General features: G+C 40.5%; 1 protein-coding gene across 2 annotated transcripts in view; it reads left to right on the forward strand.

The window, feature by feature from the left end:
• The window catches only part of vps50 (VPS50 EARP/GARPII complex subunit), a 135730-nt gene that overhangs the window by 86879 nt on the left and 30406 nt on the right, over nucleotides 1–18445 (forward strand). Inside the window, exons 21-23 of one of the 2 annotated variants that reach the window (XM_085395498.1) lie at nucleotides 207–328; nucleotides 4946–5023; nucleotides 5494–5574. In XM_085395498.1, the coding sequence (XP_085251624.1) occupies nucleotides 207–328; nucleotides 4946–5023; nucleotides 5494–5574 (281 nt within the window). The remainder of the gene's footprint in view (nucleotides 1–206; nucleotides 329–4945; nucleotides 5024–5493; nucleotides 5575–18445) is intronic. The other variant, XM_085395497.1, reaches the window with a different exon arrangement.

Consider the following 18445-nt stretch of genomic DNA (forward strand, 5'->3'; position numbering starts at 1 on the left):
CACGATTAACTTACAGTAGTTTAACCCGTTTAATCTCCTTCAAAATTTACTCAAGTACAGCGCCATTTCATTCTGTGTAAAGTGATGCTGGGTTTCACGGTGCTAAAGAACAGTATGGATGCCCTCTGTGTCACACACAGCACTCGACACAAAGCTTCCATTGTACTCGGATCTAACTGTTACGTCTTTGTCTCCTCTCCCTAAAGGAAAGTACATGCAGATGATGAACATTTTGAAGCCAATTGCCTTTGACGTCATCCACTGCGTATCACAGCTTTTCGACTACTACCTTTACGCTGTGTACACTTTCTTTGGACGCAACGACATGGTACAGTATTCCTTCATCATCGTGGTGTTTTGTCTATCACATCGAGTGTTTATACTGAAGACTAATGAAAAAACGAACATTTGCTAGCCAATAAAAGACCCTTGAAGCAAAACCTTGTGAGTCAGCCCATTTTCGATGTGGCATTTTTGCATTTATTGGCTCTGGAAAGTATTTGTACAGCAAATTTCCCGCTGGTTTAAAAAATAAAATCAGTTTAAAAAAGTTACAGACATCGATTTGATCCTCAGAAAACAACCCTAAATAAATATTTTCAACTTCTAAGAAGCACAAACACAGTGGGGGCAGTGTCTGATGTTTTTCTTATGACCGTGCACAGGAATTTGTTTATTGATGAAATCATGAACTTTGCAGTGAAAAAGCCAAAAGATGATGCAGTGAACAGAAGTGGATATCTCACCAAGTTAGTCTCCTGAAGCATACCGTCCGCCCCGTTCAACTAAATTTTGCCCAGGAAGAAAGATTATGACCTTCCCAGAGCCCTGATCTGAATCACTATCTACAGGATGCCATAAAGGAAAAAAAAAGCCTGATGGTCTAGTGTTGCAAACCTTTGTGAAAGCTATTGCAAAATTGAATTGACCCCCTCCATGCCCAGATGTTGTCAAGCAGTTCTGCAAGCTGAAGGATGTCAAACTAAACTCTAATACACAATAAATCTTTAGTGGATTGTTTTGGCATGGTTTTAAACTCCGTGTCTGTAGTTTTATCATTCAATACTCTAAAGAACACCTTCTGTGGAATAAAAGATGAGCATGTGTTGTTGCCCCATCTTTCCTAAAATAAAGGTTTAAAACCAGAGGGTAATACCTGCTTGCTTGGTTAGCAAGTTAGATCTCCAAACTACACAACATGCATGCTAGTTAGTGCTTAGTACTAAATCAATGAAATGCTATAATTTTACCCACTAAAATGAAAGGATAGACTTTATGGACAGGCTGGTTAATCAGGAAGCCAGAATATTTGTCAGATAAAACCTCACAAACGTACTAAGCAGTAAATATGTTTTTAATGCTGTTAATTTTGGTTTTTGGGTTAAAATTTCAGTTCAATTCAATTCAGCTATATTTATATAGCACAACAACAGTCAGTTCATACTGTAAACTAAAGACCCTACAATTATAAAGCAGCAATAAGATACTTTCATTTAGGTCAGATTGTGCCTGCGCTGTTTATGTACAGCAGATGAGTGATTAAAACTCAAACACTGACTGTCTCTCACTCTCTTTCCCCCCACATATTCTCCTGTTAACAGTTTTGTACTCTCGATATTTAAGACAATTAGGGCAATCGTCACTTTTTTGAAAACTTTGGAGTCGCAGCCAAGCGTCAGACTCTGTCACTTCTCTGTTTTTGTGAGAAAACTGGGAAAAAGAATCAGCACCTCCAAAGTCTGAAACCATGATCATTAACTGGAAAAAAACCCCAATACCTATCCCTGGTCAGGCAGGAATTTCTGTCGCAAGCGATGAAGTTCATTCACAAGTGATGGAGAGAGCGGAGCAGGAGAAAAAGACAAAAAGATTGACTGATGTATTATCTGCAGTGATACAGAAGCGGTATCAGTCTGTTGTACAGAAAACAGAGCTGGGTGTGAAAGCGAAGCTGTCAATTTATTGGTCGATCTCCATTCTGCCCTCACCTATGGTCTAAAAGAATGAGATCACTGATACAAGCAGCAGAGACAAGCTTCCTCTGAAGGTTAGTAGGGCTCTCTCTTAGAGATGGGACGGTGAGCTCGGTAGCTTAGAGTAGAGCTGCTACTCCTTCACATTGAAAGGTGTGTCAGTCATCTGCCATGGGGAAGATGTCCTGTGGGCAAACTCAGGATATGCTGGCAGGGTTATATATCTGGGCTGGCTTGATGCTAGAAAAGACAGCTGGGGGTATCTGCTTACACTGCTGCTCCCGTGACCCAGACTCGGATAAGTGGCAGAAAATTGATGGAAGTCTGTGTTGCTTAACTCACTTTTGGAGACAGACTCAAGAGGCCACTCCAGGAACTGCATTTATTTTTGGCGCTTCCACGGTTGCCTCATTGACTGCTGTTTTCTGATTGTTCCGGATGCATCTGAATGTCTTTCCCAATAATGGCAAATTTAAAAAAAAAAAAAAAAGCTCCATAAAAGATGAAACAGGGAAAAGCTGGGGGAAAAAAGTATAATCTTGTGAGTTAAGTAAACCTCATAAGTAATCAAGAATTTTTGTTTTTGCTCATTGTAATGCCGACTGCGTCTGCGTTCGCAGTGTAGATGTTCTGTTGTTGTGAAATTACCTTCATACTCATTTCCAAAGCTCCAGAATATAACTTCTTGACACAAATTGCTTAATATTACTTCTGCTGCATCAGTAGTAAGGTGCTTTATGGAGATTGCCTGCATTTATTATTTCTTTTTTTAAAATGTTTATTAGATGATATACAGTGAGATGTGAAATAACCACCGCTTCCATCTTTTCTCATTACTGTCTGTCTCACAGTAAAAATTCAAGCTGAACGATAGGATGCAGTCTGCGAGCCCGGTCCCTCCACTCAATCTAAAGGCTATTATGTCATTTATACTGTGCCTCACAAAGAAAGAAGAAAACAGCATTTGTGTCAGTATCACCCTCAGGGATGCAATAATGATGGCAACAAAATGACTTCTATCCCGTTGAGGTGGAAGAGATAACGGGGATGAAAGCTCCACGGGGGCCCCTCCAACTCGGATTATTGGCGTGCGTGCGTGCGTGCGTGTGTCAAGAAGAAATGAGGAAAGGTTGAGAGTTGATAAGTTGTCAGTGGGTCACTGTCACCGATGCAGAATATGTCAGCCTCTCAGTATCATTGCCTACCTTGTCTTTAAGCGTATATCATTTTTTTGTTGCTTAAGCCGGCTCCTTCAGCCATTTCTTTCTACCGTCTACATTCCCAAAAGCTTAATCTAATTTTTCTTCTTCATGCTTGTTACTCTCACCATCTTCCCGTGTCATTTTCACTCTCTGTTTGCATCACTCTGTAACTTTTACCACCACTATTTATCCACCGCATCCACTCTAGACCTCAAAGTGTCACTTCATGAACCCAGCCGTTTTCATTAATGGTCTCACTTGAAGAGCCACCGACAGCTAAATGCTAATGTCCCCATGAATCTTTAAAAAGCTCCTGGAAATTGCTAGTCACATACGCTGGCGTTTTGACCTATAGGCTCTGCTCTCCTTACACAGCTGGAATCAAGATGGGCCTGCTTGACTCCCCCACTTGAAGAGTAATGTGTGGCATTAATATTCAAAAGGGTAAATACACTCATTATCTGCGTGTGTTTGCCTTGTTAAGGCAAGCCGCGCTTTTGACGGTGTCACACATGCTAAAGATGTATTATGCGCCCTGCTCGCAGATTCTCCGTCGTCAATAGTAGCCGGGTTTTCTGCTCCAGGGGCTGTGACAGGCAGATTTGCTAACACAGTTTTGAGAAAAGTGATTAATGTTTGAAAATTGTAGAAAGCTGAACCTCAAGGGGGGGGGGGAGAATCTTCGGTTTTAGCTCTGGGAAGACGCCGTGGAGGGCTATAGTACGAAAAGGGCAAAAAGAGGTGTGAATTGAAAGATGGAAGGCAAATGGAGACAATAGAATATTTTCATTTTGAGTAACGATGGCAGAAATGGTCGGGGGTAAAGGCTGCCTACTGAAATGAAAAAGGGGTTCACTCTCAACTCCTAGCTGCCACTCGTACTGGATGTTATTTATCTTGTGCAGCAGTACAGACTCTCACCTGTGGCCTACAATAAAACCAAACGACGCCCGACTGCACCAGAATCTTCAAAACTGAAGCCAAAAAAAAACCTACATCCCAAAAACTGTCACTTCTACTTCCTCCTACCTAAACAATGGTCACTGAACAGCCTCTGCCAAACAGCATGTATCTCAAACCCACGCTGACATCGACAACTACTAGATGTGTGTTTTTCCTCCTGATGCCCTTCCATGTGTTTAAAAGTTTCTAAAAGCAATATGAACAACCTGAGAGCTTTTTAAAGTCTGTCACTGACTATCAAGGTCAGGGATGCCACACACATACAACCGGCTTTGATTTCAGTTGGGCCAAAAGCAGTGAAACTGCCCTTTCTGTCAATGTAAAGATTTTTAACTAGACATTTCATCCCATTTAATATGTGAAAAAGAAGTTCAGTTTCAACAAAACGTCTCATTGAGTTTTTATACAAGGCGGTCTGTGAACATTTGGTCTGTTGGTATTTGTAGCTTAAACAAAAAGCAAGAAGGACACACACAGCAGTGACACTTAATTCTAAGATGTTACTAAACTGAGAGAGATTAAAGGGGCATCGGGTTTTCACAATGCCACCTCTCTGCATGTTCAGCTGCTACACACTACAAACTGATGAGTCCCGGTTTACTAAGCTCCTGCTGGTCATAAATGGAAAACTTAAAAAGTTTGTGAACAGAAAAATTCCACTTACTACTACATTTAATCGAATTATGTTTGTTTGCTTTCATATTTCTGTTTTTTTTTTTCTAGTTGTGTTTTCTTCTTCCAGAGTCTTTAATTTGAAGCTTTTGCTTTTTGTTTTTCCTTTCTTGCTATCCGTTCGTCATCCGTAAGCCCGTCCCAAGCCCATCTTTGCAAGCTCACGGCAGCAGAGAGGCGGGCACCGCCAGGGTTGTGGGCCCTGCCTGCTTGGTAAGAGGCACAACCTGAAGTGTTCCGACTACTTCACGGTTGTGCTGCTTAGAGAATCCAGCATGCGTGGTGTGGTTGTTTTCCAGCCCTTAAGATGTGCGCGATTTGCTTTCACAGGCGACATCGAGCACATCTCGGAGTGATTTCAGAAGCATTTGCATTGAGGTTTCTTCGCTTTCACCCTCTCCGCTTCGTTTTTCTCTGAGCTCTGTCTGTCACCTTCTGTTGTCAGCGTGATTGTCTGATTGTTGATGTTGGTTCTTCCCAGCTGCTCCTCCCTCTTTAGGATTAGAGTTGGCTAGAAGCAGAAAGCGAAGTCTCTTTTGTCTCTGACTACATGAGATGAGAGCAGATGTCCCGGTGTGAGCGTGATTTTTACACTCTGTTGAAGTGTGTGTTCTTATAGAGGGAAGATTTTTGTGCACATTTCAAACACTCATTCTGTGTGTGTGTCTGTGTCTATTCTACAGTATGAGTCATCAGGTCTGGGCCTTATCAGCAGCAGACTGAGAACCACACTGAACCGGATCCAGGAGAGCCTCATTGATATGGTAAGACTGCGTCTCGCTCTTCCTCTTTCACCTTCTCTTCTGTTCACTCTTTTACCAGCGTGCATTATCTCATTGTCTGTCTCATTTTCTGACACAAACACACCATCTCACGCCTCTGTCCTCCCATCCTTATGCACCTCTTTCCTCTTAATGTCGCTCCTCTCACTTTTTGGCCATCCATTCTGTCCGTACTGACCATGCTGTACGTGTGGTCTCATTGTTTAGAGAGCCCACAGCCGGTGTCACAACATGCATTATGGGTCATCATTATCTGGCCGATGGTCACTCAGACTCGTGTACACCTCCCTCTGTTTAAATGGGCAGGCCAGGGTGGATATGTGTGTTATTCCATTAGGGCTCTCTAGCGCTGCTCCTCACTGTGATATTACATAGTGACAATTAGTGTGGTGCTGTCTACCTTTTGCCTGATAATGTGTCTTTCTGCAGTCTGTCTCTCCTGTTACATGATCATACAACTGTCATCTCTTGCTTCTGCCTTTTATTTGCATGCCTTTCGTGGCCTATTTTGCATTATCATAGCAAGAAACCCTACAATCCCGTGTGAGCGTGCATTTGGTGGTGGTGGAGAGAAGAAACTCCCTTTGCAGTGGACCAAATCTCCAGCAGGATGAGGCTTAGGGAAAGGCAACCATCTGCCTCAACTCATTAGCATTAGAGGAAAACTAAGAGGCAAAGACCGAAGAGAAACAACAAACTAAATAACTATAAACTCCCTTCAGGCTGGTAGGGACAGTAACCACAGATAAGGATCATGTTGCTCCTGAGGCACAGATACTGATGGAAAACACACAGAGAGCAAGGACGGAGAAGGAAAAAGCCCAAACTGCAGGAGAGAGAAAGACTGAACGCTAATGAAGTGCAACAGTCACATATGAATGTATGCAGAGCAAAGTAGAGGAGATGTGTTCAGTACTTCATGATATTTTGTCTAGCAGCCTAAACAGCAAAGCTAAAGGAAGGTTCTAGGTCACTTGAGCAAACCTTTACTGTAGGCCTCATCGTAAAGTTATACACCCAAGGTGTCTGCCAGCTAAACCCAAAGTGGGAACTTCTTCCACGGGAGTGGAGCCTGATCACTGACAGCTCTGCCTCCCACTGTGCTTTTGGAGTTACTCAAGTAACAACGAGTAAGCGTCATGTCAGGTGTGATGTAGCTACAGGCAGCTACTTGTTAGTAGGTGTTAGTAAGTGTGTATTTAGGTAAAGAAATACAGATTTCTTACCTTACCTGGTAATCTGTGTTTGTGAATAAGCTGAGGATACAACTTTCTGTTCTTTACCCTGCTTGGTTTCTCTTTGCAGTCTGCTTCTAGTACAAGTGCTATAAATCATTTGCTTTGGAGTCAGGATTTTGTTTTGAAAAATAACTTTAAATCTTTCCACCTTTGTGAACTGTGGTTGTTGCACCGAAACAGGAAGGTTTGGACTGAATATACATCGAAAGCCCAAGAATATTGGCACTTTTCTCTTTTTCACTTTCCTCTTCTTTTTTTCTCTTCCCTCAACAGTTAGCAGCACATTATTGCTTTGTTTTACAAAACCCCATAATGGCAATTTTCTTGCTACTTGCTTGTAGTCTCTATAGCTTCACAGTTTGGAGGTGGTCTGACGAGAAGAAGAAAACAAAAAGCAATAAACAGAGTTATGAATCATGAAGGCGGAGGAAAGAATAAAGATCTAAACTTTAAATTGTTGTATGCTGCTGCATGTTTTCTCCCTTCAGGGGGCCCAATAGTGACTATTTACACCTGAGTACTTTTCTGAGTAAACTGTGAGCTGTTTTCCAATATCAGACAGGCCTGCGGGTGATGTGTTCACTTTTTCAGCTGATCAAATGGACGCAGATAAACAGACAAACTGAAAGCAGAGAGATAAAGAGAACAAAAAGAACTGAGTCGAATTGCACTGAGGCATTTCTGTTTCTGTGAGCCCACGAGTCCTCTCAGAAGACAGAAGCGTGCTAACCCGAAAGCACACGGATGCGCATTCATATTTCAAATAAGCAAAATCATATCACTTTGCCCCCTGATTAAGAGCCATTTCCAACCACCTTGGAGTAGGGCTGGGCGATATGACCCAAAATTCATATCTCGATATTTTTTAGCTGGATGGCGATATAAGATATATATCTCGATATTTTTTTAAGCCATAAAGTAAGAACAAAAAGAGTTCTTAGTCAAAGCTGTGTCCCAGATGTCACACAGGCACTTTTATTAACATACAGCACAGATGTACATGAAAAATTACTCAAAATTAAATTATGAGCATTCATTAAATAATAATGCTCCATAAATAAAAGAAAACAAGGTTGTTTTTGTGCTAAACAAAGAGCTCACAATTGTGCAGTCAAAATGTAAACTAAAAGACGCTGAGCGTAATAACAAAGACAGACAGATTTTACAGCTGCTCTGTTCCCAAGTTTTACTGTGTGACTGATAGCCTGGAGTTTGAAATCCGCTTCATAACCACGTCTCTTACAGGTGCCATTTATGGTCCTTATACACACACAATACGGTAATATTACGTTGATGCACAGTACGTATCACTCCGCGAAGCTCCTCGGTAGCCGTAATGCGCCGACAATCTATCAAGCGGTGCAGCTCCGTAGCTTACCAAAGTCGTACTCAAACATTTTTGACAGATTGCTGAACGCCGTGTACCACATAAAATCGGTTCGCGGCCACCAAGCACAACCAGAATTCATACATAAGGCGCGCTATCAACTTTTGAGAGAATGAAAGGATTTTAGGGTTAGCGCGGTTAGCTCGTTAGCGCGGTTAGCTCGTTAGCACGTTGACGCCGTCCAGCCCCACGCATGGGGCGATGCGCAGTAACTCGTTAACGGAGATTTGCCGTGTCCGTCTTGTCGCTGCCTGCACGTGAAGCGATGGGGTAGGAGGGGGAGTTGTCTTCAGTGAAGGCGAGGCGGAGTAACGTTGCGTAGAGACAAAAGTGGACAAAAGAGAGGCAAACTTGCGGCTCCACAACTATAATTATAACGTAACATAGACTATATCGATATAAAGGATATTGTCACATCTTATATCTCGTATAAAAATATATCGATATGTTTTAAAAACTCGATATATCGCCCAGCTCTACCTTGGAGGAGCGATGCAGTCTGGCTTTGTAACTTCCCATCCTTTCTCCAGTGTAGTGGCAAATGCTTTCAGCCCATCTTGTCTCATGCAAAGCTATTTTAGCTCATCTTAATAAATCATCTGATGTTGGGAAAATGCCCTATATTCCAAACTAACACAGCACTCCCTATTTTGTCTCTTTTTTTCGTCCTTGTCTTGCTCTCCTTTTACTCTTCTGTGTTTTACATCATGACCTACTCACATAAATCTCGCAGAAGCTTGTTCTCTTAGATGAGGCGGACTATAAATCCTTCTCTATCTTGTTTTTTAAAGATTGGTAACCTAACCGCACAGTGAACATGCTGATGTATTTCTACAGAGCACAGAAACTATTCTACCTGCATACAGATACATAAACTGACACACTCCAGAGATCGTGACAGGGAAGACCTCATTTGTAAACACATTATAAAGTTAATTGCACACTGCATGTCAATTGAGCTGCTGAATCCTTGCGGTTTTGTTCACCTGATTTGCCATCGCAACTGTCTGATTCCAAAACCAATGTGCTCGTAATGACACAGAGTCCCATATGAGCACCAGCGAGATTCCATCTCATCTGGTCTCAGGTACAGCGTGCCTTCGGTTTAAATTAGGACTCCACTGGGAAAGTAAAAGATCACCTCTTAGTTTATGTTCCATTTCTCTACCTCTCATATTCTTGATTACCTCTCTGAAACCCTGTCGGGTAGCTTGGCTCTGACACTTTTTGTTTCAAGTCCACTCACTGTGGACTTTCACTATTTTGTTTAAAGTGTTTGAAAGGTTGGGCGGCTAGGGAGCATGAGTGGGAGGGATGTGTTGCTGTATTACACAAAACAGTTGTTACATAATGTTTAATCACACGCACGGTCTATTTCATTGAAATGGAATTGGATGCTGTGTAGAATTATCATCTGTTTAAAATTCTCACTTGCAAAAATTCACCTCCTTTGGTGATACTGCTTGGGGCAGGTTAGACGACTTTGCCATATCAGAATAATGTCATGAACCCCATCAGTAGCCATATTATCGCTGCCAGAAGGTTCAGCTGTGACAGCTGTTGACAGCCGTTGCTGCAGGCAACGTTGTGAGGAGAGCTGACGAAGGCTTGCCTTTTGCAACGAAATGATGGGAAAGCCACCTCCGGGTTGACTAACCTTTTACTTATCTCCCTACGCAAACCAACAGTACTTCATCTTTCAATCAGTCCGCTGGTTTATCGCACTTATTTGTGCAACTGTTTCGCCGTCACGTCTTTCAATTTTTATCATTCCATCTCATCTGTTTGTCCTGTCACCTCCTTCTCTTTAGCAGCTGTGCACCAGAGATTACATGCCTCTCAGCTCTCAGCACAAACAACTGCTTGTTGTCCTGCAGTTTATTGGTGCTTCTGAGTGAGTATACACTGCTCACATTGATCCAAGGATGAAGAAAAGATCATACAGCTCGAAAATTATTTCCCTTTTTTCCCCGTTCGATTTCTACCATCTACCCTCAGTCGTGATACATTGATTAGATATGTCTTTGCGCGCCCATAAGCTTGATCATGGGGTTTTCGTCTTTCGAGTACAGTGGGACGATGGCTTTTTTGGGCTTGGCACTGAAACTACAATGAGAAGTCGGGTCATTTCTGTGTTGGCACCACGAATCTGACATTAGCTTGCTTGTAGAAATGTACCTAAAAAAGCTGCACTGACTAGCACCTGCTTGTTATTTTCAGCCAATATTAGCCAATATTTTCAGATCTCTCCATATCAAACATATATAGCAGCTGATAAATTTAACTTTAAAAAAATAAAAGGAGAGTGAAAAAGACCCTTTAACAAAATTATAAGTGTTGGTGTTGCATAATTTGTCCACCAGAGAGCACTCTGGAGCCTCCCTGTTAGCATGTGGACTACGTCAAACACAACAGTCAGCTGATCCGTACAGAATAAATAACAACAGATAAAACATGTTTGGGAGATCTGTTTATACTTCCTGTGTCTGGAAGAACTAAAAGTATCGGCCTATGTATCGGAATATCGATGTTTTGGGTCACCAAATATCGGTATCAGTATCAGTCTTAAGACACAAAACGAGAAAACATTCAGAACTTCAACAAGCAAATGATCACGTCTACAGATTTATAGTACTACTGTCACAAAGGTGTTTATACAGCACTGAATGCTTTCCACTCACTTCTCAGACTTCATATGTGTCTCCCAGCATCACAGTGATAACCCCTAAGCTCGTGTTGTTTTTGTGGTTTTTTATACTGGCTTGGCACAGTCAACACTTGCAAGTTATATGTCATGAAAAGCACACACACACACACACACACACACACACACACACACAAACAAACGACATTTCTTTTTCACCCATACACACACAGAGACTGCACGCTGAACGCACTCATTAGTTGTGCGTCGCTCACGAGGGCATGTCATTGTCCGTGCTGGCCTCTCTGTCACAGCCTGCTGTCTCGCACTGTTAATGATGCAACAATCCAAGGGGGAGTGCCATGTGACAAAGATTATAGATCACTATTAAGCACCATGGTGTTCCTGTTTATACTGTAGCTGTCAAGATATTGCAAGAATTGATGTTTTCTTGGAGTTTTAGTTGAACATGCGCACACACACAAACACACACACTTTATTGATAGGCCCAGCTGCAGGTCATGCTCCTCCGCTGCAATGAGGAGACAGTATATCCCCCCGGATACAGTAACACAGATTCCTGTCTAAAACGTCTCGTCAGCTTCTGCCAAAGCGTCATCACATCTCCCACTGTGACGCACAACTCGATAAACAAAATTATGCACTTCGGTTGAAATCTTTTGATTTATATGCTGCATTATCTTTACTCCCAACACCAAGCGCCACGCATTTTATTTTGGTTTCAGTCGAACTATTAGGATTTTCCTTATTTTTTTTTGTCATATGTGTTATTAGGATAGTGGATGCTCATATTAAATATGGCCAAAGTTTCAAATGATGAGATTAGCATATGTACAAGTAATCCCTGTGAGCTCAAGGGTCGGGTTTCAGACTGCTCAGAAACCTCATTTTCAGTCAGGTTTTACTAGCCTTGACTCTTTGTATGATAACAGTGAGCAGATATATGTAATAACGTCAAATTCCTACCCACTGCTTTTCAAACCTTTCATTTGCGAGGGGCAGCCAATCAAAGCAAAGCTGGTTCAAAGAGAGGGTAGGCTCAACAGGAGGAGAACTAATTGTTTCAGTCAATAGATAACTAAGACCCAGTATAGACAAATGAGGCTTATTACAAGTCATAAATCACATAAAGCTACTGTAATAGAGTTGAAGAGTGTGGACCTGGAAATAGGCATAATATTCATGTCTAGTTTTCTAAGCCAAAGCGCGTCAAGCAAAAGCCTTTTCTTCCTGTAAGATGGTTGTTTTGCCATCCCAAAGAAGGTGAAGAGACCAGCAGCTGTGGGAAAAGAAGTTCTCAAAGATGGGCTTGGAGAGGATGGGCGGTGTCACACAAAATAAATTAAAGCCCTAATTCCATTTGACATTCATCTAATGAGAACCAAATTTCTAGTATTAGAGTGACAAAGAGGTGCAATAGGATCCACTTGACAGTAATTGCCTGGTAGACAGTCCGTTCCACTTGGCCATAAATCTCTATGGAATGGATTGGAGAGGAGTGAGCAGTCAATCACGATAGATTGAGACACTTGAACTGAGAGATCACTTTTCCACTCCCAGCGTGACGCTTCTTCCACGACAAGTGTTATTACATATTTACAAAGTTGTCAGAGTGTGCTGTACCATTCGGTTTATTATTTTTTTCCCCAGGGGAATATTATTTAAAAGTTTAAGTTTGTCTTTTTTACCAGTTAGCTTTGATCAGCTGAACGGCTGGGAAGCTAAACTTGCCAAACCTGCTGTTTGTTTCAAAAACCCAAAGGCAAGACTGTCCAGTCCAGGGTTGTGTGGGGACTGGATACTATCCAAGCTGTCACACGCTCTCGCCAGTCCATGACAGAGTAAACGCAAACAGGCAGACAAGCACACACCCTACAGCCAATTTAGGAAGTTCAACTAACATGCATGTCTTCAGACTCTGGGAGAAAACCGGAGTAACTGGAGTGATCTCCTGCACAGGAAGTCCACGCAAACTCCACACAGAAAAGCCCCAGCTGAGTGGACGATTCCAACCCAGGATTTTCTTGCTGTGAGATGACAGTGTTGACCATTCAAGTGTGAAGATATTGTAGGGACGTGTAACAGGGACGTAAATGTTTGGGGGTTTTATATTTGTTTTTCTTCAGTGAGAAGGTCGTCTTCTCAGACGTCTGCAGCTGTGGACACACAGCGCCTCCAATACCCACCGCAAAATTAGCTCAGACTGCTAACCAAAATTATGCTACTTAATAAATCACCCAATGGACATGCAGGGAAACCTAATAATCAAATAGATTATCCACCAGAGGTGGGCCGTGATCCAGAATACCAGAGAATTTGTTGAGCCATGTGAAATCCTTTGCCTGCAGTGCTGGCTGTGGCTGTTTAGAAGAAACAAGGAAGCCAGCAGCTATTGTTTGTTTCTGTGCTGCACAATTGCAGTAGGGTTGCTTGGAAACTGAAGCACTCGGGTGATTTTGCGTTCAATAGTAAGGGTGCTATGTTAAGTTGGAATTGCAAATATGAGATAAGAGGAGGCTGGCAAAATGTTTCCCCTGGCAGAACGCAGTATTTTTCAGAGAAGAACAGTTCATCCTGATCGATAGAAGGCTTTAGTGGCACTTGACCCTGAAAGACGTTTTAGAAATAGCGTAATATATCCCATGGGGATATCATAAGACAGCAGAATCTCACACTCACAAGCATATGTCGATACAATTGTCTGTCATCATTAAGGATTGTATTCAGCTGGTTAAATATCTTAGCCCTCTCATCTTTGATCTGTAAGTGGAAAAACACCAGGGATCGACAGCCTTCCAGCTTCTCCCGCATCCCTGATTTTCTGTATTAGTCAAAACTTTGCTTCTTATCTGATTTGAATTCCCTCCCCGGATATTCAGTTTTAGAAGCTGTCTCGTCATTGCTCAGTTTCATTGCACAACGGCGCCTGGCTTTGATGCTTGATGTCTTCATATTTAATGATGCTGTTGGTCCACATGGGGAAACAATTAGGATGTCAATGCCTCGCAGGCAGAAACAAAACTTGTTTTGCCGTTTGTCTCTGCAGAGAATACTCCGGTCCTCGAGGACGGTGGACATTTAGGCAAGCTGCTCTTTCTCAACTACTGGATGTTAGCAAAGTTCACATTATCATCATCATAACTGACATTTACATTGGTTTCAGCAATGGGAGAATTTTCTGTCTTTTTTGTACTTTTGTAAGAAAAACTACGGTAAAAAAACATTTGCAATTACTTGGATTTTAATGTCAGTACAGAATTTAAACTTCATGTATATTTATTTATTATTTACAAAGAACATATTGAATGCTGTGGAGTTTGTTTGTTTTTCTTTTTTTTTGAAAAATTATACTAATTTTGAAGTCTATCTGAAGAAGAGATATATTACACAGTACCAAGGCACAATAATAAATAAAACTGGATTCTGCAGTATTGCACTGTTGATTATTTTCATGTGTTTATACAGCCCAGCACCTGCCCTGCTCTTTTGGTGTGCATGAGAACTCTGGAGACAAACGGCTGCTTATTGTAGGAGTTCAGTTCAAATTGTAAGATGGTCTTGCTTTCAGAACGGAAAGTGGAGCTCTCATTGTTCTTCCAGGGAAAGTAGTAAAAGTCCTGAATTTCTTCCATCTGTGTTGTTGTGAAATGATGAATACTCAGGTCTCCAGTTTTGTGCATCTTAGTCTTCAGTAATAGGAAAGTGAAGATGAAAACAAGCTATTGGAAGGCCTCAATTTTGGGTTTGGGAAATTGTATTGTGCCTGTACCAAATTGATGTTTTAGTTTAAAAAAAAATCTTTAGTTAATAAGAATCATATCAACGTCTCATAAGTCGAAGGTTTGGTTTACTTAGTGCGTTTGCCTGTTACTTTGTTAAGGAATTATCCAGGGCAAACTAACAAAAGAACAAAACTGTCTGTCAGAGGGAAGTTTTTTCTTTTCCTCATCGTTTAGTGTAAGAGGTTTTAAAATGCTTTGTTAACTCAAGGCCACTTCAAAGTGCCAGACAGATAATTAAAACACGGTGAGCTCACAAAGAAAGGAATTGTTCTCTCGCTCCACTTTTGGCCCCATTATGCTGCATGAGATTATACTAAGAATTTAGACACTTACGTAGATATTTCTTTTTTCTTTAATACTGAAGAATTCAAATTCTTGTTCACGTCCCACTGGTGAACTTTAATCATTTTTATCTTTAATCATCACTCAGTAAACTGTATAAAGTGTTGCACTGGGCTAGAGATAATGAAAGGTCTTATAACTTAATTATTGCCGATTATTAATTATACTTTCATAAAGCATTTAATGACATTATTAGAAGTTAAAACTAAAACTAATACAGTAAGTACATTTTGTTTTCACATAAGAATTTAAATGTCAGTTATTAATAAGAGCTGCAACTATTCACGGCCACATTGTTGTCCTCATAAGTTAATAATAGAGAGGTGATATATGAAATTATAGAATGCTGAAAGATGACTGAAAGGTTATTCTTGTTGCATGAGCAGTCTAAGTTACACTCATCTTACTGTAATACACAAAATCTGTCTGTGCGTTTGTTTCTTTGTCTGCCAACTCCTCCTAAACGTTCAGCAGTTGAGCAACCAAACTTGGCACACGGGTACGTCTTCGGTCACTGATGGACTGTATCTACGTCAAATATTATGCCTAGCAACCACAAATCAACAGGCTAAAATGACCTTTTTTCTTTTTACATTTATGCACCTATAACACCTTATAAAAGCACTATGTAATATTTATTTCATGACAATTGCATCTAAAAAAAGTGAAGTTATGCATCATATATTATGGCAGATTTCCTGGAAACCACCTTGCAACAGTATAAAAAGGCCTTTTTTGCCTTTATGCACTTATATTCCCTTATGAAAGCATCCCATAATTTTAATCTCATGACAGTAATGTCTCATTTATATTCACTAAAACTGAATTATACATGTTGCGCAGCAACAGCCTAGCAATAAACTAAAATAACTAGTATTTTCAGACCTACATACCTTTAGAAAAGCGTTGCATCATTTTATTTTTATGGCCAATAGCATGACCAGGTCAAATAATACTGTAGCATCCCAGTATGTACTATTTAATTTAAGTTGGCACTTGTACCAAGGATGGACTAGGTTAAATATATATATATATATATATATATATATATATATATATATATATATATATATTTGCAGATATAATTGTCAAACTCAGATTTTAATTTAGATTTCAAAAATGGCCTTGAGCATTGAGCATATGTCATTCTGCACAGTGATGCTTGTCTGAGTGACAAGATCTCATATTACGGTTACCTGAGACTATTTAGGCAACATTGCAGAGGTGCAGGTAAGACTGTGACATGTTGGCGATTGTATTAGTGAACATCTATCTAACTGATCTCAGAATCTTATTTTTGTTCGATTTATGTCAACTGTTCCTCGTTCTTTCTTTGTTCTTGGTTTAGTTAAAGTTAAACTAGGCCACATTTCCTTCAGGTGCAAGTCCAAGGGAGTTCTTAATTATTTTGTTATCAACAAAGACCTCCTGCTACAGTTGTCCTGATTAAAATAATTTGAATAATTGCTTAGATTGCCCAAACTGTTAGATGAAAATATTCAGGGCTCATTACTCAAACAGCCTGTTCATGTACAGTAGATTAATTTAATTGAGCTGAGGAATGTGCATTGAATATCTCTTTCTAAAAATTAATTAGAGGACAGTTTTGACAAAATTCCAGCTCCCTTTTCGGCTCTTTATGGTAATAAAAAACTGCATTTTGCAGTAGCGATCGCTAGTGGGCGTGAGCGGAGTGCTTAATGCCGCTTTCACCAGTGTTAAAAGGTCCTGTATGCTTGTTGGTTTACTTTATTAAGAAATCTGTGCCTATTACACGCTGTGATTTTTGCAAATATGGTTATATAAACATTTTTTCTTTTATTTGGAAAACATTTCACTGTTTCTCACATAAACTCACCAATAAATTATCTGACAGGCGATAGCTGTTTCAAATCTTGCGTTTTAATGTTTGATGGTGGTTTGCATGCTGACGACAGATCGTTCCTTTGGTAAGTCACAATACAGTGCTTGTGAGCAATGCTGTAAGATGAGTCATATAAGCCCGGATCTCTACAGCTGCCTGATATGTAGGCAGCCTAATAGTAGATGTCAGGACTGGCTCTAGCCTGCTGTGTTAGGGTGGGCAGCTAGAAATAATAAGTGAGCAACTTGAGCGAGACAAAAACCCGAAGTTAGAGCAGCTGACAAGTATCCCACGGGTTGGTGGTTTCAGTCCCAGTTCAAATGATGGCGTCTTCTCTCTCTGAGATGTGAAAAATAAGCACAGTACATAAAGTCTTGACTAAACTAATCTTTAAAACACTAATTTGTTCCAAGCAGCATGTAGCAGCTGTAAGATGGTTTTCTCACAGGCTGAAGAACATCAGTCCCTGCATGAATCCAGACATTTATCCTCTGAAAGAGAAGCACAGATTATTTTGGAGTTTGGAAAGAGGCAGACTGCAAAAAGGACACAGTATAACATTTTAACGTCATAACACACATCAGATTGAAACGCTAATGCATGCTCGCGGGTTCTTTCTCAGCGTCCTGCAGCTATTTAGAAAAATTACATATAAGGGAAAATCTCAGACGCATTTAACAAAATGAGCATTTTTAGTGAATGTGAAACACGTTAGCTTAGCCAGAGCATCACGACACGTGTAACCAGCACAAAAGCTGCTACAACGGGTAAACAGGAACTCTAAAATGAAACACAAATACTGATTTGAATACGTTAGAGTTTGATATCTATTAAAAGATGCCATTTATTTATTTTTAGTAGTTTAATGTGTGTGCGCTTTTTTTGCTGCCTTGACTTGAGGGACAGCTGTCTGCTTCCTCTGAATGTTATTTATATGTAAATCAGATCACGTTAAGAGGGCAGTGTGAGACTTGAGTATGCAAGCTGTAAGGTGCCCACACAGTCATAAGTTTATATGCCTCTTTTAGCACTGACTGACGAAAACCCATTTTTTTCCTCTAAAGTCTGATTTGGTGGGCAAGACGCCCGTTCTGATGGGCTCAGCCCACCCCTGCCATAGCTATTGTACAGCTGGGCTGTGTAGATGGAGGGCTAACAGTGATCACTGTGACAAAATTGATTGATTGATTGAATCTTTATTTTGAACATGTTGAAAAAGTATAAAAAAAAAAAAAAATAGAATTAAAAGAGACAAATGAACAAAGCAAACAAAAGGAAAACGAGCAACCACAACTCCAAATAACGTCCATGTTCAAAAAGGAGCAGGAAGAAGCATAAGCTTATTTAATCCCACCCCTTTTCCACTATCTAGTATCAATAGACTACAGAAATACCTCCTTGTAATTACATTATATGTTATGTGTAATTTTTTTTATTTTTTTTATTTTTTTTTTTATTATATACACATATATGTTTCTATCTATCCATACCTACGTATATACACACATACGCACATATACACATTTTCAATAACCCCATTAACACCTGAAGGATACACAACCTACAATTTTATAT

The sequence above is a fragment of the Rhamphochromis longiceps genome, linkage group LG22 (assembly GCF_057381845.1).
Source record: "Rhamphochromis longiceps isolate RC_006_pf linkage group LG22, R_longiceps_female_GT1.1, whole genome shotgun sequence".
NCBI lineage: Eukaryota > Metazoa > Chordata > Actinopteri > Cichliformes > Cichlidae > Rhamphochromis > Rhamphochromis longiceps.